We start from the raw sequence: 19583 nt of genomic DNA, 5'->3' as shown, positions 1-19583 counted from the left end.
ATTCTGCCAAAACTTTGAATAACACTGAGAACTAAAATAAAGTAAAATAAAATAAGCTACCCACCTCATTTATCCGCATTAGGGGAAATGCTGTTGAGAATAGAGCAATGCTGAAGCATTTTGTTGCTTTGCTTTACTTGGGATTCTTACCTTGGAATTATTATTATTTTTAAATCAGCTGTAAAATACCTTATCGACAAAAAAAAAAAAAAAAAAAGAGGTGTCTATTTTGTCACATTTTCTCTGGAAACAAAGAGTTTGGACCAAATAGTAAAGGCAGCAGTAAATTTTTTAAATCCTGCTGTCAGCTTTGGCCAGGCTTGATGAGGAGGCTCCATCCCTGTAAGAACTTCCAAGGTGTGTGTGAGCTGAAGCTTCACACGACTTGACCATGTCAAGACCTGGAGGCTTCTGTGTGTCCATCAGCAAAACCTTTTGGGAGCTGAGTAGCAGCAATGAGTATGTGTTCAGTATAATTCAGAGATTTTGCTTTCTTATACATTTCAGTAGCAGTTGACTGAAGACTTTTGAAGGTCTCGTTGGTGCTAAATGTTGGGCTTGTATGGCCTCATGCTGCTGTGAATATAACTTGAAGTAAAAGAGAGATTGAGAGATGGGTCTTGACTGACATCTTTAAGTGTGAGCAAAAGTCTGCTTTCCTGAAAAGTCCACCAGACATCAGAGTACCCAAATCTCAAATGTGACAGCAAGTTGTGGTTGCCTGAGTAGATGCTTCAAGTTTGCACTGTTTCATGGTGCTCTAAGGAACAAAGACAAGGGGGTGTAGTTTTGATTCAAATGTAATCCCAATATTAAAAATTAGAAGATATTTCAAAATCAAAAGTCAGAAAGTTTAATTGAGGAGAAACTGAGACATACTGTAATGTTTTGTAAAAGAAATGTGTGGGGTTTTTTCTCAGAATGAGAACATCTCAATTTGCCATGCTTTCAAATTTTTCCCTCTATTATTTTTTTTTTTTCCTTAACAAAAACTCTTATTCAGTTTTATTACATTAATGAATAGTTTGAAATCCTTCAGGTCTAAGTTTTAAAGCGAGTTACATTTTTGCTAAAAAAAAAAAAATAAGGCACACACAGCGTGCTGTCGCAGGAGAGCTGATGGTCACAGGGAGGGAGAAGAGGACAAGCAGCTGATCACAAACAGTAGGAAACAGTTGACCTTCCAGCCACTCTCCCTCTCGTTACCAGAAACAGCTGCTGCACTGCTGAGTTGCACTTTCAAAAATAATGAACGTGCTCACGCTCTCCTGCTGCATTTTGCAGACCGCAGATGATGACAACGTTTATGGTTGTCATTTAACACTGTTGGTATTTGACCATGAAATGCTTTCCAAGTCCCTTGGCTGCTTTAAAATCTTTAGTTTATTTCTGCTTTTTCCGTGAGCAGCAGCTATTGTTCGGTGGGTCGGAGATGGCTGCCTAGATTAACTGACCAGCATTTCCCCAGGGAGCATTTGCGGGTGATTGAATTTCTTGCAATCAACAGCCCATTGCCCCTCGCCCCCCCATTTTTCTTGGTGACTAATTGATGATGACAGATGTCACTTGCGCGGTGATGCCAGCCCTGCCTTCACAGCTCCAAGGGGGAGAGCAGTAGCACTTCTCTGAACATGAGAGCTGATCAGTGGTGAATTTGCCCATTTTTTTTTTAATTTTTTTTTTTTTTTTACAGTACACTGACAGTGAGTTAATAAGATCTCTTCACTTTTTGAACGTAAGCAGCCATTAAGGCCATATTTGCCATTGATTTTTTTTTTTTCCTTGCAAATGTGAATAGCAATTTTCTCAGCTGTAAAAGGAAAGAAATTGAATATAATATGCAGACAGATGTACATACAGGCGTGCTTGTCTTTCACATGCATGGGAAGAGAGAAGCGTGTGCACGTACCAGCCTGTCTGTCTCCCCTTGGAGAACTGTTGGCTAAGCTGTGTCCAAAACAAGCTCAGGTATGAAAACAGAAATATCTCAGATTTACCGCAGTTAAAGAAATGACACCAAAGTAGTTTGTGTCATTTGGAAGTGACTTTTTAAAATAAAATAGTGCCTGTGCTAAGAGTGGTGTTTCTGTGCTGGCACGGCGGTGATGGGTGTGTGGATGTAGCATATGTCCATGGAGGACTTCAGCTGCCAGGCTGGGTAACAAGCTCTCCAAAAATAAGTGAAACCACTGAACTGACTACTCTTCTGGCAGAGCTGCAGTCACACCTGGAACTTTGCTCGAATAGTTGTGTCAGACAGCTCTTTACACCCAGCATCCTTAGACCTTGGTCAGCAGGACTTCAACTTCCTTGCCTTGATCCAGCCTGCTTTTTTCGTGTAGAGTAGCTCTTTGGTTACAACAGCTAATGAGCTGGGAAAAAAAAATAAAATCACTTTCTTCTAACTCTGACTGAGCAGCTTTACTGTGACGATGCAAACACTACCATCCCCACAGATGCTCTCCTCCATTCGGCCCCTGCGCAAAGCCCTGCGCCTCGCCTTTCCTGCCTACACCCTGCTTCAGGTTCAAGACGTTCCTCTTAGCTCCCCAAAGGGGCCACAGTTGTACAAGGTATTGTTTTGCACATTTAACAGCTGGTAAATGTCTGGGTTACATGTTCCTTAAAATAGCTTTCAGTATAACCATTGGGCAAAACTGCCCTGGGCTAATTGGAATTATGGGGTCTTGTAGTTCTATATTGCACTGCTGAATTTCAAAGGAAACGCAGACAGCACATCTTTTCACTCTTGTGGGGGATCCAGACAAATTATATTTTAATCTGTGCTATGCCACCATTAGATATTGTGGCTTTCTTCAGCCTGACCATCCCTTTTGCCTCTCTGACCACCTGACATGTACTCTCCCCTGGACTTTGCTCCTGGCCTCTCTTCTTGCTCCCCACCCCAGCACACCTCAGCTTTCAGATCTTTCAGTGGGCATCCTATTTCCCAGCCATTTACCCTTCTCTTGTCTTCCATATACTTTTGTCACCCCTTCAGGGGCTCTGTCCCGTGGAAGAGGAGGGAAAAATGAAAACTGTTGACTTTCCTCTGGGAGAAGTGAAGGTGCAATGTGATCATCTTCTCCCTCCGTCTTCCCTCCAGTGCCTGTCCATGCACAAAACAGGGATGGAAGGTTGAAAGAGTAAATGTTTGATGGATGTTCATCTTGGTTTTCTACCTGCTACTGAAAGGTGGTCAGACATTATGATGATGAGCAGAGAATAAAACCCTAGAATAACATGGCTGGCTTGCAAGCGTCGGGTAGAGGGCAGTTCAGATGTCCTGAGTTTCACGGGGATGAGGAAGGGTCTGTTGGTGGTGGGGTGTGTGGGATGGCCCGCTGGGCATTCTTCCTCCCCTAACTGAAACTGCAGAGTCTCATGCTCCATCCTGGGGACAGATCCTGCGACCTCCTCTGTGAGTGTGAGCAGGACCTTCTCACCAAGAGGAGCACTTAGGATGAGGTGTGCTGACCTGCTTTTTGTGGAGGTGTCCCTGTTTACTAGTTTCAGATCGTGAGATTTGGCAGATAACCTTCTTCCTCCTTCAATCACAACTCAGAAATTAAGCTGTTATGCTTTCATACATGTCTCTTGCCTATACTTGAGAAAATGGGGCTGGAGAGAAGAGAGAAATGGTAGTGCGCATTTAGATTCTGATGTAGTTGTTATTTCATAGGGTGGAACTACCAAAATCTCCCCAGCCTCTGTGAGATTTTGTATTTCAGATACATACGTGCTGTTTCCAAAACACTGTTGGCCTAATCCTACGAGGTACTGAGCTGGGATTGAATTCCTTGTACAGTAACATCAGGCACTGTTGACACACATGAACTTCAGTGATTTATAGCAAGGTTCGTAATGTCATAAAGGAGGCATAATAAAAATTAGTACTGCATGGCTTGTTTCTAAGAACATCATTATGGCACCAAGTAATAATGAATTACTGTGCAAGAAGCCAGAAGGGAGGAAGTATGTATGGCAACGAGGACAGATCTCTTAATTGGTAAATTAGTATCGCTGCATATGGGCTGAAAACCTCTAAACATATGCTGGTGTACCCTGATGTCCTGGCATGCGCTCCGTGTCGTTGGTAAAAGCCGATGTGTGTGAACAGGTCGGATGTGGATGGGTGTGCTCGCACGTGAGTGGTGCCAACGTCACCTCTGCCGGCGTTTGGAGGGTGGATTGGAGCACACAGCGCCTGAAGCAATGCTTTTTTGAATGTGATGCTTTGAAACCATGTTGTATGATTCATCGGCTGGATGAAAACTGGAAAAAGCCAGGTTTTGTAAATGGTCCTCAGGAAAGGTGATAGGAAATGCTTGTGTGGAAAAGAGCATTTTGTTTGACCGTAAGTAGTGAGCTACCAGTAACTTGTCCAATCTGATACTTATTTGGGACATCAGATTACACCCATTTCGTATCTTCTTAAAGGTCATGTGATGAAACATCTGCTTTTTTCCTAGGTGTTGGAAACAAGACCAAAATTTAATTATTTAATTATCAGACCAAAACACTGTATTTCATCTGGTTCTTGTTTCTCTGTTTCACCCATTCTCATCCATTTAATCACTCAATGTGAGACAATAGGGGCTCCTGGGTCCATGTCCTGGGTCTTTCCTGGGGAACACAGTTTAACGTTGGGTTTTAGAAGCACCACGGAGGATGGGTGATGAAATCCATCCTTTCGTCATGAAATTTCAGAGGAAATTTTTTGCTGACCGTGTGAAATGCAGAATTTTTCCTTGCATTCCCCTCTTACAGCATGCGCTCAATGGCTTAACATCGGTGGTACCTCCAGGCAGATGGGGTCCAGGCCCCGGGATCCCTGCACCAAAGGATAAGCCTCATACAGAAACCAGGTTCTTTACCTCCATCCTTGGCCATTTCCCTCTATCTGGAGGAAAACAGCTCCTGGTTACACTCACAGTACATGGAATGTGTAAATCCTGGGTTGCTTTTAGATTCTGAGTTCATCAAAAACAAATCTTCCTGTGTTAAAGTAACACTGTGTGAAAATATAACTCCTCTTGTCTGCAGATCTCAATGTGGTCTGATAAATTAGAAACAGCTGGTGATGCGTTACAAATTTAATATAATCACAAATCCATATTTGTATTGTGACCACTGCAAGGTAGAATTAGGTAACTCATGCTCTACACCTCATTTTTTTCTTTAGAATTGTTCTATTTGTTTCCTTAGTGTACATGAATATTGATTTTTTTTTATTTTTAAAGAACATCAACTAAGAATTTTTTTAATTCCTTTTTCAAAATTTAATAAAAATTTTAAATTTAATTTTTTTAGTCTGTCACAGCCATGCGGGTGCCAGCTGCAGGTCTGTAAACCACCTCTGAGGCTTTCCCCCAGGAATGATTGTCGACTCCTCAGCTTCCTGAGCTGCCGGCAGTTCTGCCATTCAATGTCATAACCCCGGTAAAATGAAATGGGAACGATTCTTTCAAAAGTGTCTGCATTCTAAAAAACAATGAATCCATCAAAAATGATATTTATTACAGATCATCTTATTTAAGGATATTTTACTGGAAGAGGGCCTCACTTTTTCAGGTGCTAGGTGTTACATATGCAGCATCTCTGGAGTTACAGCTATTCCTGCAGCGAGCTTTTTTCTCACTTATAACTTTCACAGTTTGCTCTATGGAAGGTGTAAGATGGGTCAAAAAGGTTTGAATAAAAAAAAAAAAAATAAAGAAAGAAGCTACATTCTTTGAATACAGAAGTGTAACAAAAGACTGGATTGACCAGACTCTGGCTTTACTGAGCAACACCAGACAATAAGCACTTATTTGATGTTATTTCTGGACTTAAAATTCCATGTAAATTGCTTTTCCTTTTAACACTGAGAATTTGGAGATGAGAACAGATTTATGTTCTTATGTCATACTTGAAATTCATGCTGAACGAATAACCCATTTATAGTGCTAAACCCAGGGAAAATATTGTGGGAGAGAGTGGGGAAGAGACTTAAATTAATCCAAAGGGTTTATATTGTAACTTGAATAAAACGGCTTTTTTTTTTTTTTTTTTCTGAAAAGAAATCCTTAACTTAAAGCCTGAATGTTCCTTTTATGTGTAAATACATTCAGTGAAATTTTCAGAAGACTTTTAAAAGAGAAATAGATAAAAATTCATCTCTATATTAAAAAAAAAAAATTCAAATCAAGGAATTGAAATAGTTGTTAGAAGGCATAAAAAATATTTTGAGGTAGTGTCTTGGCTGAAAATTTTCATCTGATGTCTTGAAATGTCATTTTGGCATCAGAGAATGTGGCATATATAGGGAAAGTGTGATTTGCAGCAGGAGGTTGGAGATTGTAAGTGTGATGGTTTTCTCATTTTTGCTGAAAAAGTATCGAGTTTCAAATCTTATCAGCAAGCTCTAATTATGACAGTATTTTGAAAGTATAGATAGCTTATAGTAGATATTTTAACAGATTCTAAAACAGTGGAAATCACTTGAATAGTCTTCACTTAGGGTATAATTTAAAAAAAAAAAAGATACTGGATAGATAAAGTCATCAGCATTAACCACTTTCTGTGAGATATATACAGTTCCTATGTATAGCCCAATCTCTTTCTGCATTAATTTATCCCCTTGAAAAATTAGTATAATTTTTAACTTAGGTGTGTGGCAACATGGTATATGTATAACAGGTTTAAATGTTATGTTTTCGTAACTAAAACCATGCAAATTTTAATTGCTTTAAAAGCAGAAAAGTTAAAACCATTTTTATCAGTTCAGGACTTGGTCCTTGATGCAGGTTACCAGGATAGCTTTTAGATCAATATTACTGACATCCAAGAGCAACATTTGCTGCATACACAGTAGCTTCTCAACTTATTTTTAACCTCAAACCACCTCTCTCCTTAAATTTTCCTTAAACTTCTTTCCCTTTTCTGTCAACTTGGTAAATATGTAAAAAAAAAAAAAAAAAAAAAAACAAAAAAACCAACAAAACCAACAAATGAATAATTTTTATTGAGATTCAAAAAAACTGTGCTGAGGTCTGGGTGTGTGTGTATATATATACAATCCCTGTGAGCACTCGAGTGAGAACAAGAGATGTTTTATAACTTTGATTTAGAGGATTTGCACACGTCTTCTGCCAGGAGAGGCCCATGAATAAACCCACGCCATCTATTGTCACCTCTGCTTAGCAATAATAATGTTATACCTTCTTCATGCCAAATCCCTTGTGGGATATAATTACAAGTGTTTGTTTTGTTTTGTTTTGTTTTTTTTTCATTCATTCATCATTTCTTCTTGTATATCCCACATAAGCTGTTGCTGGTCTCTAAAAACAGCATTTAGAGGGTAGACAGCTGCTGCTAATAGGATCTCCTCCCTACCTGCCTACAGACATGTACATGTATGTTCAAAAAAAAAAAAACAAAAAAAAAAAACAAACCAAGCCAAAACCACAAAATCCAGTCAAACCTTTAAAAAGTTTTAAATCCCCCCCACCTTTCCTGTTCAAGCTAGGTATCATATTCCTATTATTTTTAATTACAAACAGCCCATGACTGCTGTGGATGGGAAACATTGATGAAATGAGATGTCATGCATGATGTTTTGCCCTTAGTTATTTTAAAAGCCTGTAAATAGTTGGCCTTGCATGTTCTATAACTGGTCTATATTTTACCAATAAAGGCTGTAAAAAAAGTAGATCCTGAACACCTACATCAAGCATATTTCTACATTTTTGAAGAACGTTTCCTATAGGAGTGCAAGGACGGGTCCTAATGTCAAAATAATAAGGTCACAAAACTCACAGCTGATTCTGGCTTAAAAATAACAGGGGGTCTGGTTCTGGATTTGAGGTGCTCCTTTTGTCTTCCTAAATGGAGGCGCGAAGATTGGTTCCTATCAGGCCTTTATTCAGACCTTCTCTGTTGATTGTACAGTCATTTACGCCTGTGGAAAATGAATCAAACAGTCCAGTCTTATGCTCTCTTTGTACAGAGCTAGATGATTATTCACACTGCCACAAGAGCAGAGAAAGATGCACTTTGCAAGGAGTTAATATAAACCACATCAGGCTAAAATCAGAGCCTGTCAGACTCTGATGAAGATGGTTTAACCAGTGGTGGATTGATCTTGTGTAGTCATATGAAAGATTGAAGGATTTCAGACATTACTTGCTGAGATAATTTCAGGTTATATGTCTCTCTATATTGTACTATTCTACTATATATGTTTGCTATTCACTGCTGGCAACAATAAAAGTGAAATTGCTTTTGTCAGTGATAGCTCTACAGTGTACCGAAAGCCAGAGTAAACCACATACTTGCTGGACTGGAGCTTCACTCCCGATCTTGCTGCTTTTCAACTCCATTTTTCGCTATTATTTTCATAAACTGACACCTAGCAGGTCAGCTGCAGCCACATCCATGGGCATGAGGTCATGAAGGGTATGGATTCACCTCCAGATTTTAGATATTTATTCAGCATCTTTAAAGGTAGATACCACTGTTGGGTATTTTGAGCAGCTCTTTGGGCTCCATCAGTGGTGTCAGGCAGAAGTCCTCATTTTCTGTGGGGGAGCTTAGATACCCATATATATGTAGTCACCGAAATGCACATGTCTGGACTTGGGGCTGACCATAGCACAAATTTATGAATTCTAAACATGTTTTGACGGAAGAGAGGGTGGATATTTGGTGGAGGAACCACGTAATGTGGTGTTTTGTCCAGAAACTGAGAGTTTCTACAAGCACTCAGGTGCCAAAATAGTTAATACCGGGGCTTTTTCTGAATTGCTATGTTTGATTTAAGTACCAGAACTCAACTGAAAAAGCCTTGTAGGTTTGTCTGTGTGGTTTTTTCCAATCATGCCCTTGGTACTTCTGTAGAGATGTTTACCTACTGCAGCCCTCATTAGAAGACAGTGCACTGAACGCTTCTAATTCATGAGTCAACATATAGCACAGACCGGAAGCCTAAATCTGCTCGCTCTGACCATGAAACAAACTAGTTGCGTTGTTGTAATATAAATGTACACAGAATTATACTTTAGCCTTGTGTTTGCACATTAGTTAGATCAGTGGCCTGTGACTAAGGACGCTAAACACAATCTCAGTGCAAATAATGGATCACAACTTCGCAGCCAAAAGAGCTGAGACTATGGCTTAATATTTTTTTTTTCAACACATCATTACTCTGGAAATGCCACTGGGAAATTCCTTAATTCCCTCTGGTTTTGGATTAATCACAATAAGTAAGAGGTAATAATATTTGTTATTAATAATAGCACTATTAATGGCTTTTAATAATAATTTAGGGTTAATGTAAGAAAATGCTAAACTAGTATTCAGTGAACATCATGCTTTTTACATAAAGCTGTTCTTTATAAGCTGTTTAGATAATACAGCACTGTTAATGATCTCACAGTAAATTAATTCTACTAATATAGTATACAGTATATGCATAGGGACTGACAAAAAAAGATTTGTGATAATAAAAAAAATAAATTGCTTTTTGGTTTCATACCAGTGGTGAAAACCTGCTTTGCAGGGCTGGTGCAGCCCATGAAATCAGACCTTGTATACATCACGTTTGTCCTCAGAGAAGATTAGGTGACAGTGGATGCTCCATAAGGTGCATATGGTAAATCAGGAGGCAGCTGATCACTCAAAATATTGTTAAAATTTATATATTTTTATTTACTAATGTTATTTATGTTGTCAGGCCAGCTTTCACGTGGATTTGGTGGGCAGCAAACAAACCCTTAAACTCTATAAGTAGGTACTGTTCTAAGATGAGTTTTACTGCTTCAGTTTGCAGTTCAGACGTCTCTGGGTTTTGCACGTAGACCGAACACTTTCCCATGTGGAGCGGTGTTAACATTAAGTTTCACTGCCTTTTGGCTTTACATTTTATCCCACTTTTTTGCAATCAGCTATTAAGCCATGTGCTGAAGCACTCTACTTAGTTTCTGCTCTTCCCAAACCTGTTGGTTGGGAGGCTTCAGGCTGTGAGTGGTCAGTTATTTATCAGGTTAAATACTACTGCTGCTTGGGGCACAAGTGACAAAACCAGTGAAATAGGAGTGAACAAAGGAACGTATCATACTGATCACTCGTACAAGAAATAATTTCCAGGTATCGCGAGGAAGTAGCCTCCTCAAGTTTTGCATGCTGGTATTCACTTTAGAGGATGGTTCAGGGTGGTATATTTTAAGGTGTGATTTTACCGTTAGTTTTTTTTTTTTTTTTCCTCTCTCTTTCATCCCCTGTCATTTTATTCACGCTTATTCCGTGCCACCTTGGCCCTTTGTTCCGTAACACCTCAGCTGTGGCCACCATGACACCTCCCACCCGCCCTGACACCCCTGAGCCACCGGCCTCTCTGACTGACTCCTCTCCTTCCCCTCCAGCTGTCCCAAGTTCCAGTGCCCTCCCCTCTGCCCCCCGAGATGTGGTCCCTGTTTTGGTCTCCAGCCGATTTGTCCGTCTCAGCTGGCGCCCACCCGCAGAAGCCAGAGGCAGCGTCCAGACGTACACGGTCTTCTTCTCCAGGGACGGCGTCAACAGGTAGGCACCGGCAGACCATGGGTCTCCTCGGGATGCGGGGATAGTCCTAAGAGCACCTGAGGCCTTTACAAGTATCTTGCCAACCGTTCTCAACCCTGTGTTCTTCTCCCTGCAGCAAAAGAAGTGTGAAGCTAGAAATGCCTTTTGTTGCTGTATATTTTTATAGACATGTTATCAACACTTATATAACAGTGCTCCTTGTCTTGGTACGGAGGACCATTTGCCTTGACAGTGATGTCTGTGGATCTTACTGCCTCCAGCTATTACTTGACTGTCAAACACATAGTATTGTTAGCTCCATATTTTACCTTTCATCTTCCTCTGAAGACACAGGCTCAGACGTTCTTTGCATTGCTGGCAGAATTGGATTTGTTGAGCCCTCATCAACCAGAGAGGAGGACTGATTTTAGTGCTGGTGTAAGACCTTGAAAACAGCCAGGGAGTGGGGGGTGAAGCTTTTACATGATTGCAGATACTGTGGACCAGCCTGGGCCATTCTAGCCATTCAGATTAGAGCTGCACAGCAGATAGCGCTTTTGTGATAATGGCACTATAGATTGTTTGATGTTTGTATGATTTCTCGTCGTGTGTGCTCATTTCACACCCGAGAAGGTGCTGCATATTTACTGGGGTTTTGTTTTATTTTCCTAACTTTGTAAATGGTTTTATGCCTGAGAAAAATCTTGTGTTTTTCTCTTCCTGTACATCATTATGAAGAACTCACTTGAAGTATTCCTGCCTGTATTTCACTGCACTTACGATACACTTCAGCTACTGACTGGTGACTAGTGTGGTGATGGCAGTTCAGCTGCTGAGGGGTCTCGAATAGGAATCTGTATTTAATTAAAAAATGAGTGGACGTGCATTGGATTCATGAGAGCTAAAGAAGTGGAACCCCACAGTTATCAAAGTGAGCTCCCCTCGGCCACAGCATGGCCTTATCCTTCATCCGAAAGGGCTCAGTCTTGCAGGCAAAATTACCTGCTTCTGCTCGGATATTCGCAAGCTTCTCATCTTAATCTCCAACAAGGTGCAACTTTATTTTACAGCCACATGGCCATTTCTTCACTGAAACCGTTGTCAAGAACTGGGACAGGCTTCCCAGGGAAGCGGTGGGGTCACCATCCCTGAAGGGATTTAAAAGACACGTAGACCTGGCATTTAGGGACACGGTTTAGTGATGGACTTGACAGAACTGGAATAATGGTTGGACTCAATGATCTTGAGGTCTTTTCCAACCTAAATGATTCTATGATTCCATATACATAAGGTTTTTTAATTTGTTTCAATGCTTGTAGACATTGGTAGTGACAGCAGCAGCGGGACCTGCTGCAAGAGGCAGACATTCCTAAATAGAGGAGACGTGTGTCCATCTGGTCTGGCCGAGCAGCCTGAAAGGACACAACACCCAAAGCACTTGGGACAAGAGTGTAAAACATGCTCTGCCTCTATAAAAGAAAGCTCTGAAGTTCAAATTGGCATTTCTGAGGCCGGCACTGGAGGCAAACGTCTTCTTTGTCAGGGTGTCATTTGTCCTAACATTTGTCTGCAGCCGTTGTCACCAGCACAACTGGAACAGGGCCCTGTGCTGAGCAAGGGGGTTCTCACATCCTTATGTTTATTAAGTACTTTGAGATTTGTTGATGGGCATGAAGTACCCATGACGTGTCAATTCTGGAGGACACTGTTGTAATCACATCTTTTTTTTTTTTAACTGTTTTAAAAACACACAATGGGATCGAGACATATTCTAACTCAGCCTTTTAGTTTAGCAGCGGGGAGAAAATACTAATATTCTTATATGAGGCTTCTAATTAGTGGTGTTTCTGAGATTAATAGATGTGTAAAAAGAGCTCACCCTAGATTCCCTTACACTTCAAAATAATTTTTTGTCTAGAATGTCTGTGGTGCTGAGTACCAGAAGGATCCCTTAGTCCTATTCCCAACTAGATGCACACCTTAAAGAGTCTTCTTCAGAAGACTGTGGGCTCTGTGTTAAAATAACTAAGCAAATAAATAGATAAAATCAAATAAAAGTTCCGCTATGCTCCCTCCAGTGAGAGACTCAAAATACTACATGCAGTTTAAAACTTTTGAATATGCACCTGTAGTCTTGCAAACTTTCAGACAAACTGTAAGATAAAATTAATGTCCTTTTCTTAAAAGGAAAAAGCTTCCATGAAGTTTTTGGGTTGTTTGTTGTTTACACATCATATTTACAACAGAGCTGTTTTTCTGTTTACAGAAGTAAATGTTGGATTTGACATTAACCTCAGGGATGCAAAGGAATTGTCACAGAAATTACTGTAAGTCTGGAGGAAGGACGTCTTCCCAGGTTCAAGAGCAGGGAGGATTTGCTTGACAGCTGTCAGCATCACAGAGGCCAACACGACACACAGGACATGCAGCCATGACAGGGACCGTCCAGAAAAATAGTCTCCCATGTTTTGAACTCTCTCATAAAGGTTTTTCAACAAAACCCTTTCAAATAAACCTCTTTTGAAAGTGATTGCACTTATTGCTGTAGCATAATCACCAGAGCCCTTCTGATGGGATGCTCTTTCATCTTCGTGCTCAGATAGGCATCCTGCGTGGGATCAGATGGGTTTGCTGGCTGATAAGGATGATTGGAAAGAGCACTTAAAGGTAAAAGGCGAGTTTCTCAGAAAAGGATAAAACAAACCTTAAATCTATTAGGAAATAAATAAACAGCCAACCAATACACCTGCACTCAGGGGAAGTTTCTGGTTGAGATAAAAGTTCAGACTTGAAAGTGAGATATTCTATAACATTTGCTGATAATAGCAGGCTGTTGATGAAAAAATGAGCAGAAATAGGGGCTTTCATGTATAGCATCTGTTAGTAGATACATACCTCTTAGTACACATTTGATAGTGCTTATTTTCTGTTAAAATATAGTGGAATATAATAATGCATGAATTTTGATAGATATCACTCTTCAAGGTATACACATGTACACAGCCACATAGACCATAAAAATCCATCCTGCCATACAGGAAGACTGTTCCAGAAGAGAAAGGGACTATTTTAGTTTTCACTTGATGCTATCAACTCAGTGAAAAAAAACCCTCTTTTATACCGAAGTAATAAGGTCACCCAAAAGATTAAAAATGCAGAGTTTACCTATGTAGTGGGTAAAGCTCTACCTTTTTGTTTTATTTCCCATTTTACTGCTGGGACACTGCTCACGTGGTGATCTCACGGGAACAAGGCCATACTTGGGTGCTACAAGGGTGAAGGTGCTGCATCATCTCTGGCATGTCTTACATCCACACGCTGTTGAAATTTTAATTCTAATTATTTTTATTTTTTTTGTTAGTTAGAGGTGGTCTTCAGGTGTGAAGGATTGGATCCATCTCCATCTTTAAATCCCTTCCAAACCAACAGCATTTGTGTCTGGATGTTGTCAATGGTTAACTACAAACTGATTTAGAGTAGCAGTTTTTTGTTCTAAGCATTTGCACAATGGGCCAGATTTGATATTTCAATCCCCAGTCAGGTTTAGATTTTGATGTTCTGATTTGCTCTTGGCCTCAGTGCTTGTTCCCTCTTCTCCTCTGTCTCTCCTGGTTGGCTTCTCAATGAGCGGGCATTGATTCAAACAAGCATTTGATATTTATACAGCAGCATATTAGTCACCACAGAGAAAGATACATTGTTTGTTTTTGCTGATTTGCTCTTGATCTATCTCTAAACCAAAAAATAACTCCTCAAATGTAATCTCAAGACATATTTAATTACTTGTGTGTAGTTTTAAACGAATTCTGTCCTCCCGGTGAGAATTTACATCACTATATTTAAAATTTAAAATCTAATTTACAAGAAAAAATTCACTACATTTATTTATAAATAATGAGAAATATTTACATGGTAATATATTTCTGTTTAGCATTTTAGATGAGACACAAAGCCCCAAAATAGCGTTCAGTTTTTGATTGCAACCTGTGAAATGTCAAGTTAGCTTAAGTAGTGGGTCCTGATTTGTAGCTATCCTTCTTTTTTAACTGACTGTTACCAAGCATTTTTCCCAATAAATGAAATTAAATACTCTGACCTTAAAAGCGGAAAAAAAGAAAAAAAAGAAAAAAAATGCTGAAGGGGAACCCCATTGATGAAGGACTCTTTTGCAAGATAGGGATGAGTGCTATTTTTGGTTGAACATTCACTAGAACTTGCTTTCAGTAACAAATTAATAAATGCATAGATAGTCACAACAAGCTAATAGATCTCCCAGTTTAGCTTCCTGCATGTTGCAGAGTGAAGAACTGAATCGAGGGACCACTTAATTGAATAAAAAAACCTTATCTTTGATTAAAACCTATCTTCAGAATTCAGCTGAAGTTCTAAAATATCATTCCCAGATGATCTGTTTACATTAGTTTTGAGGTTTGCTTACTATAATCGAGGACTGTATCATTCTCCCACAAAATAACATAATGGGAGATAAAAAAAAGAATTCAAGGTACTGAAAGTCCGTCCATTTTAAAATTAATAGTATTCATTTCACAGCAAGGAGCATTAACATGACTTGTCTTACGTGAAGTAACTAATTAGGTGTTTGAAACATTATAAAAGCATTTGTTACACACCTAAGAGATATATGGGAACTGTAATTATCTTTTTTTACATGCTGATACTGTAATGTAACATGATCTTCAGTCACTGGAAATTAACATGTCGAAGCCTCCATTTTACAAGAAAGTGGATGACTTTAGTCAAGGTCTTTTATTTTTAGACTGTAATTTATGGCCAGGATGGGTTTGGAAAACAAAACCCCAAATGTGAAGGTGCCTGATTCAAGGATGTTTGGTGCTTTTCAGCTTATTCCTGCTTTGCAGTAGCGTGTGTAGCACATTAACCCCTTTTCTGGTAAGCAGGAGCAGACAAAGGACTTTTGGATGTGGGTGACACTCATCTCACCTACCTTCAGCCTGAGTGCATGCCAGTGGGGCAGGGCACTGGAGCTCCAGGGAGAGGGACAGCCACACCTTTTACAGCGTCCAGCTGGTGTGGTTTAGATACCTGTTTTACAAAGACAAACGTAGGGTTGTTTTATTCATAAAGAGTTTTTTCTCTTTTCTAGCTGGGGGGTTTAAGGCCTCACAGAAGTTGTCACTGCCTGGTGGGACATAGGCAGGTGGCCCATTTAAACAAAAGGGATAATTTTTTTCTCATGGCTCATAATTATATTGCCACAGAAACCAAAAACAGTGGAGTCAGAGATTTGACGGTTTGAGGGAGATGGACCCATTCGGGTGTCTGTGATCACCTGGGTGCCGAAATTCCAGAAACCTGTAAGCAGGAGCTCTATGCCAGGAGAATACCCAGATATTTCTATCTTAGTTCACTTATTCCTCTACATGTTGCTTATCTGGCTTCTGTCAGACTGTGAGATGGGGCTGGGGAGTGCTGCTGGCTGTTCTGGCATCTCAGCCTGCCCAGAGGGAAACCTCAGCCCTTTCTTTTGGTTTATTCCTCTTGGTCTCAGTCCTGGGGTGTTTCTTTGATTATTATTCAGTCTTTATTAAGAAAAAACTGATTTTTTATACAGTCCATTTCTTACTTCTTTAAAGTTACAAGATCTTGCGCTACACTATGGGCTTCTGTTGTTGCACTTGAAAAATACTCTGGATCTGATAGCTATAAAACTAAAGCTACAGGAAGTAAAACATAGAAGTTTAACCTGATCGGTGCTTTCCTGAGGTGCATGGAGGGAACATGATCATTGGCCAAGAACAAGGAAATTTCCCTCTGGGACTTTTCAGCATGGGCTGGGAATAGCCAGAGCTTCTGCTGTTCAACACTGCTCCCAAACTAGAAGCCGTCAAATTACTAGAGCGCAGGGCTGGACTTGAGCTAATTAGCCTTGGGAATGATGCGTGAATATTGCGACATGGAGTGTGGTGCAGACACCTCCAGCCACTGCCAACCTGGGTGCTCTTTCCAGTGTGAGCAGAAGAGTTTTGGCTGGACTTGGATTTATTGAGGAATGGACTGGCCCACTGTGGCAGCTGATGAGCTCTTTGGGTTCATCAGCTCGAGAGCAATGATGGGTGGTTTCACAGCTCCTGGTTTGCACAGAGACATGTTTAGTATCACCACTGAAATCCAATGGAAGGTGGACACAGAAGCTGCTGAGATTTCATTTGAAGACTATTGCTTTAAAATCTAATCAAAGCACTTGCTTGAATGTTTCCAAGTGGCTGAGACTGGGATGTGATTTTTTTTTTTTTTTTTTTTTCTTACTAAATACTGTGGAAAGACTTACTGAAAGAACACTACAAACCATTCCACCATTCCACAGATAATGTTTCTGCTGGAATGGAGACATTAAACCCCTGTTGTCACTGCTAAGGGACAATCCAACTGTTTTCCCCAGGGAACATTCACCCACGCTTTAGTCAGTAAACTCTCAGAGGGCCAGGGCGATGGTGGAGCCTGGCACTCGGAGGACAGGACTGTTCTTTGGTCTGAGAAATTTCATTTTGAGGAAACGTTCCCCAAAGGAACAGTAATCTCTGTTCTCTCAATTGCTGCTATGCCTATTGCAGCCTAGAGAGCCACAGCAGTGCTACATGAAGTTTGACAATTAGTTGATCTGGTCTTAAACGATTTTTTTTTTCCTGCAGCACGAAATCTACCTTTTTTGTTGCTGTTGGCTTTTCAGAGGGCTTCTAGCAAAGGAGAGGAGCGAGGCGCACCACCCACAATAAATCGTCTACAAAAGCAATTTTACCTACTTCTCTTTGCCGATTGTCCATGAAAAGACTGTGATTCATCCAGTTTCAAACCCCGCTTTACTGCCTAGGGATTGTGTTTTTCCTGGCTAATCCCATGTTAAGGGTGTGCACCTTTCCCACCAAGGGTTTCTCTCGCCGAGCAGCACAAAGCCACGGCTCGGCAGAGCTTTTCTTGACCCAGGGTGGGGATGCCAGTGCTGGGGTGCAGGTCCTGCCTTGGTCACTGCTCGGGAGGAGAAATACCTGCTGCCCCCACGCACCAGTTTCCCAGCAGCCCATGGCCAAGCTTGCATAAGTGGGGTGGTGTCCGACCGCCGCTCTGCATCAAGAGAAAGCTGCCCCTGAGCTGCCTGGGTGCTCATTTTGCCAAGAAAGGGGAGCATAGCGTCAACTCCACAAATGGGTTTTTCATTTTAGACCTCTGAAATGGTGAGCGGTGTCCCCATCTTAGGAAAAACTCCTGCATGGTCCCTTTGTCTGTGGGACAGTGGGGGGTGGTGGTGGTTTTGCAGGAGGAGTGACAAGGGCTCAATTTGCAGAGCAATCCAAAGCCAATTTTCATTTGCTGGATGTTTACAGTCCAATATGCATCTCCCTTCTTATAGCAGAGATGTGTTCCTTCATTGAACAGCCATTTCTTTCCATCAATTTTCCTTTTTCATTATGTTAAGAATGACAAAGAACCAATATACTATATACCTTATGAAATGTTAAAATGCAAGTCTTTTTTTGGTAACACTTGCAGCATTCCCAGTGGGCCCCATTACTTGAATTAATCTCTTTAAAGTAAAAATAAAAAAAAAAAAACCTATAGACAAACAAGCCTCAAACTGAGGTTTGATAAGTAATCATACCTTGCAGGCTACCAACTGCATAAATAAGTAATGCTTAAGATCCCAATGCATTTTAGAGTGGTTTTTTGAGTTTTGTTTTGTTTTTGTTTTTTGTTTTTTAGGGAACGGGCAGTCAACACATCTCAATCTGGGACACTTCAACTCACCGTGGGCAACCTGAAACCGGAGGAGACTTACACCTTCCGAGTGGTGGCATACAATGAGTGGGGACCAGGAGAGAGCTCGCAGCCCGTCAAGGTCGCGACGCAGCCGGAGCGTGAGTGTCCGTCGCTGTCGCGATAAACCACAGTGCTGCGGTTCTCATGGTGCATTGCTTTGAGGCTTTCATGTAGCTCCTCTTACAAATTATGGCCCAGTCCTTACACACGGTAAAAAAAACCCTTCCCTTAATTTGTAATAGTCCTTGTGGAGCGTTTTGCTGCCCAACAGCATTATATTGCTAGTTTGTGTCATGGCTGATCACACATTCTGTCTTCTATTGTATGACAGTGTAAGTAAGGTGTTTTTACACAGAAACATGAGAAACTTTCTGAAAGACACAAAAACTTTCCACTGGAGTAACCGTTTTGGCTCGTTCGTGTTTAAAAGCAAAACTTTTCTGTTCGTTAATGTTTAGCAGTGTGTTTTATAAATCTTTGGAGCAAGTGGAAACTATCAGGAGAGACTCTTCTCTCTCTGTATATCTCACTTTATTGTAAGTATTTGCACACGTCCGGTCTCCAAAAAGAAGATAAATTTACTCTGGTTGAGTTTGTCTTATTTCAGTTTTTTTCACTTGGAAGGTCCAAGAAAGGTTGTTGCAGAGTGAGGATTGAAACATTATTTGAGCTCTTCCATGGCAAAATTAATTATTCAGAAGAATTGGTCATAAAATGGGATTGGTAGCTAGTTCTTAGCAGAGAGATGGGTGCTGTGTCTGATACTGTTGGGCACTGGACTGTTTTGGTGAATCACAGGCATGATGGGATGATGAACTGCTTTTATGCTCCATCAGTAAGCCCCTGCCAGAATACGGTCTCCCTCTGTAATGAGGTGGGAAATCTAACACTTAACAGAAGCCCAGAAACAGTTTTACATTGTCACACGTTGCCATGTACAGAAATTTAACTGAAAGGCAATATTTGTCTGAAAACCTCTCGTTGTGTGAAGATAACAGCTGTGCTGGTAAAGCCTGAAATGTGTTTTTGTGATTCGTTGCCGCAGGTGACTTGTTGCTGGGGGCAGGTAGAGGAGGTGGGAATGGCTCTCCATGGGGAGGTGGGGGAGAAGAAGAGCTTGGAAATAAATCCTGCGATAAGGCGAGCCTCCGAATGTGTCTTTGGGCGGATTTTGAACTGTTCAGTTCCTTTTACAGCCTAGCTGAGCCCCAGGAAAGGTGCCTATTAGGGCCGGTGAGAGCGTGTGTGAC

General features: G+C 40.8%; 1 protein-coding gene across 1 annotated transcript in view; it reads left to right on the top strand.

Annotated features, from left to right (window-relative positions):
• DCC (DCC netrin 1 receptor) overlaps positions 1–19583 on the top strand; it is a 592838-nt gene that overhangs the window by 398570 nt on the left and 174685 nt on the right. Inside the window, exons 8-9 of the mRNA XM_042804693.1 lie at positions 10404–10560; positions 18277–18431. Of these exons, the coding sequence (XP_042660627.1) occupies positions 10404–10560; positions 18277–18431 (312 nt within the window). The remainder of the gene's footprint in view (positions 1–10403; positions 10561–18276; positions 18432–19583) is intronic.

Source organism: Tyto alba, unplaced genomic scaffold (assembly GCF_018691265.1).
Source record: "Tyto alba isolate M040663 unplaced genomic scaffold, T.alba_DEE_v4.0 Super-Scaffold_42, whole genome shotgun sequence".
In the NCBI taxonomy this organism is placed as follows: domain Eukaryota; kingdom Metazoa; phylum Chordata; class Aves; order Strigiformes; family Tytonidae; genus Tyto; species Tyto alba.
Note: the sequence above shows the minus strand (reverse complement) of the source record. Positions and strands in the feature narration are given on the sequence as shown.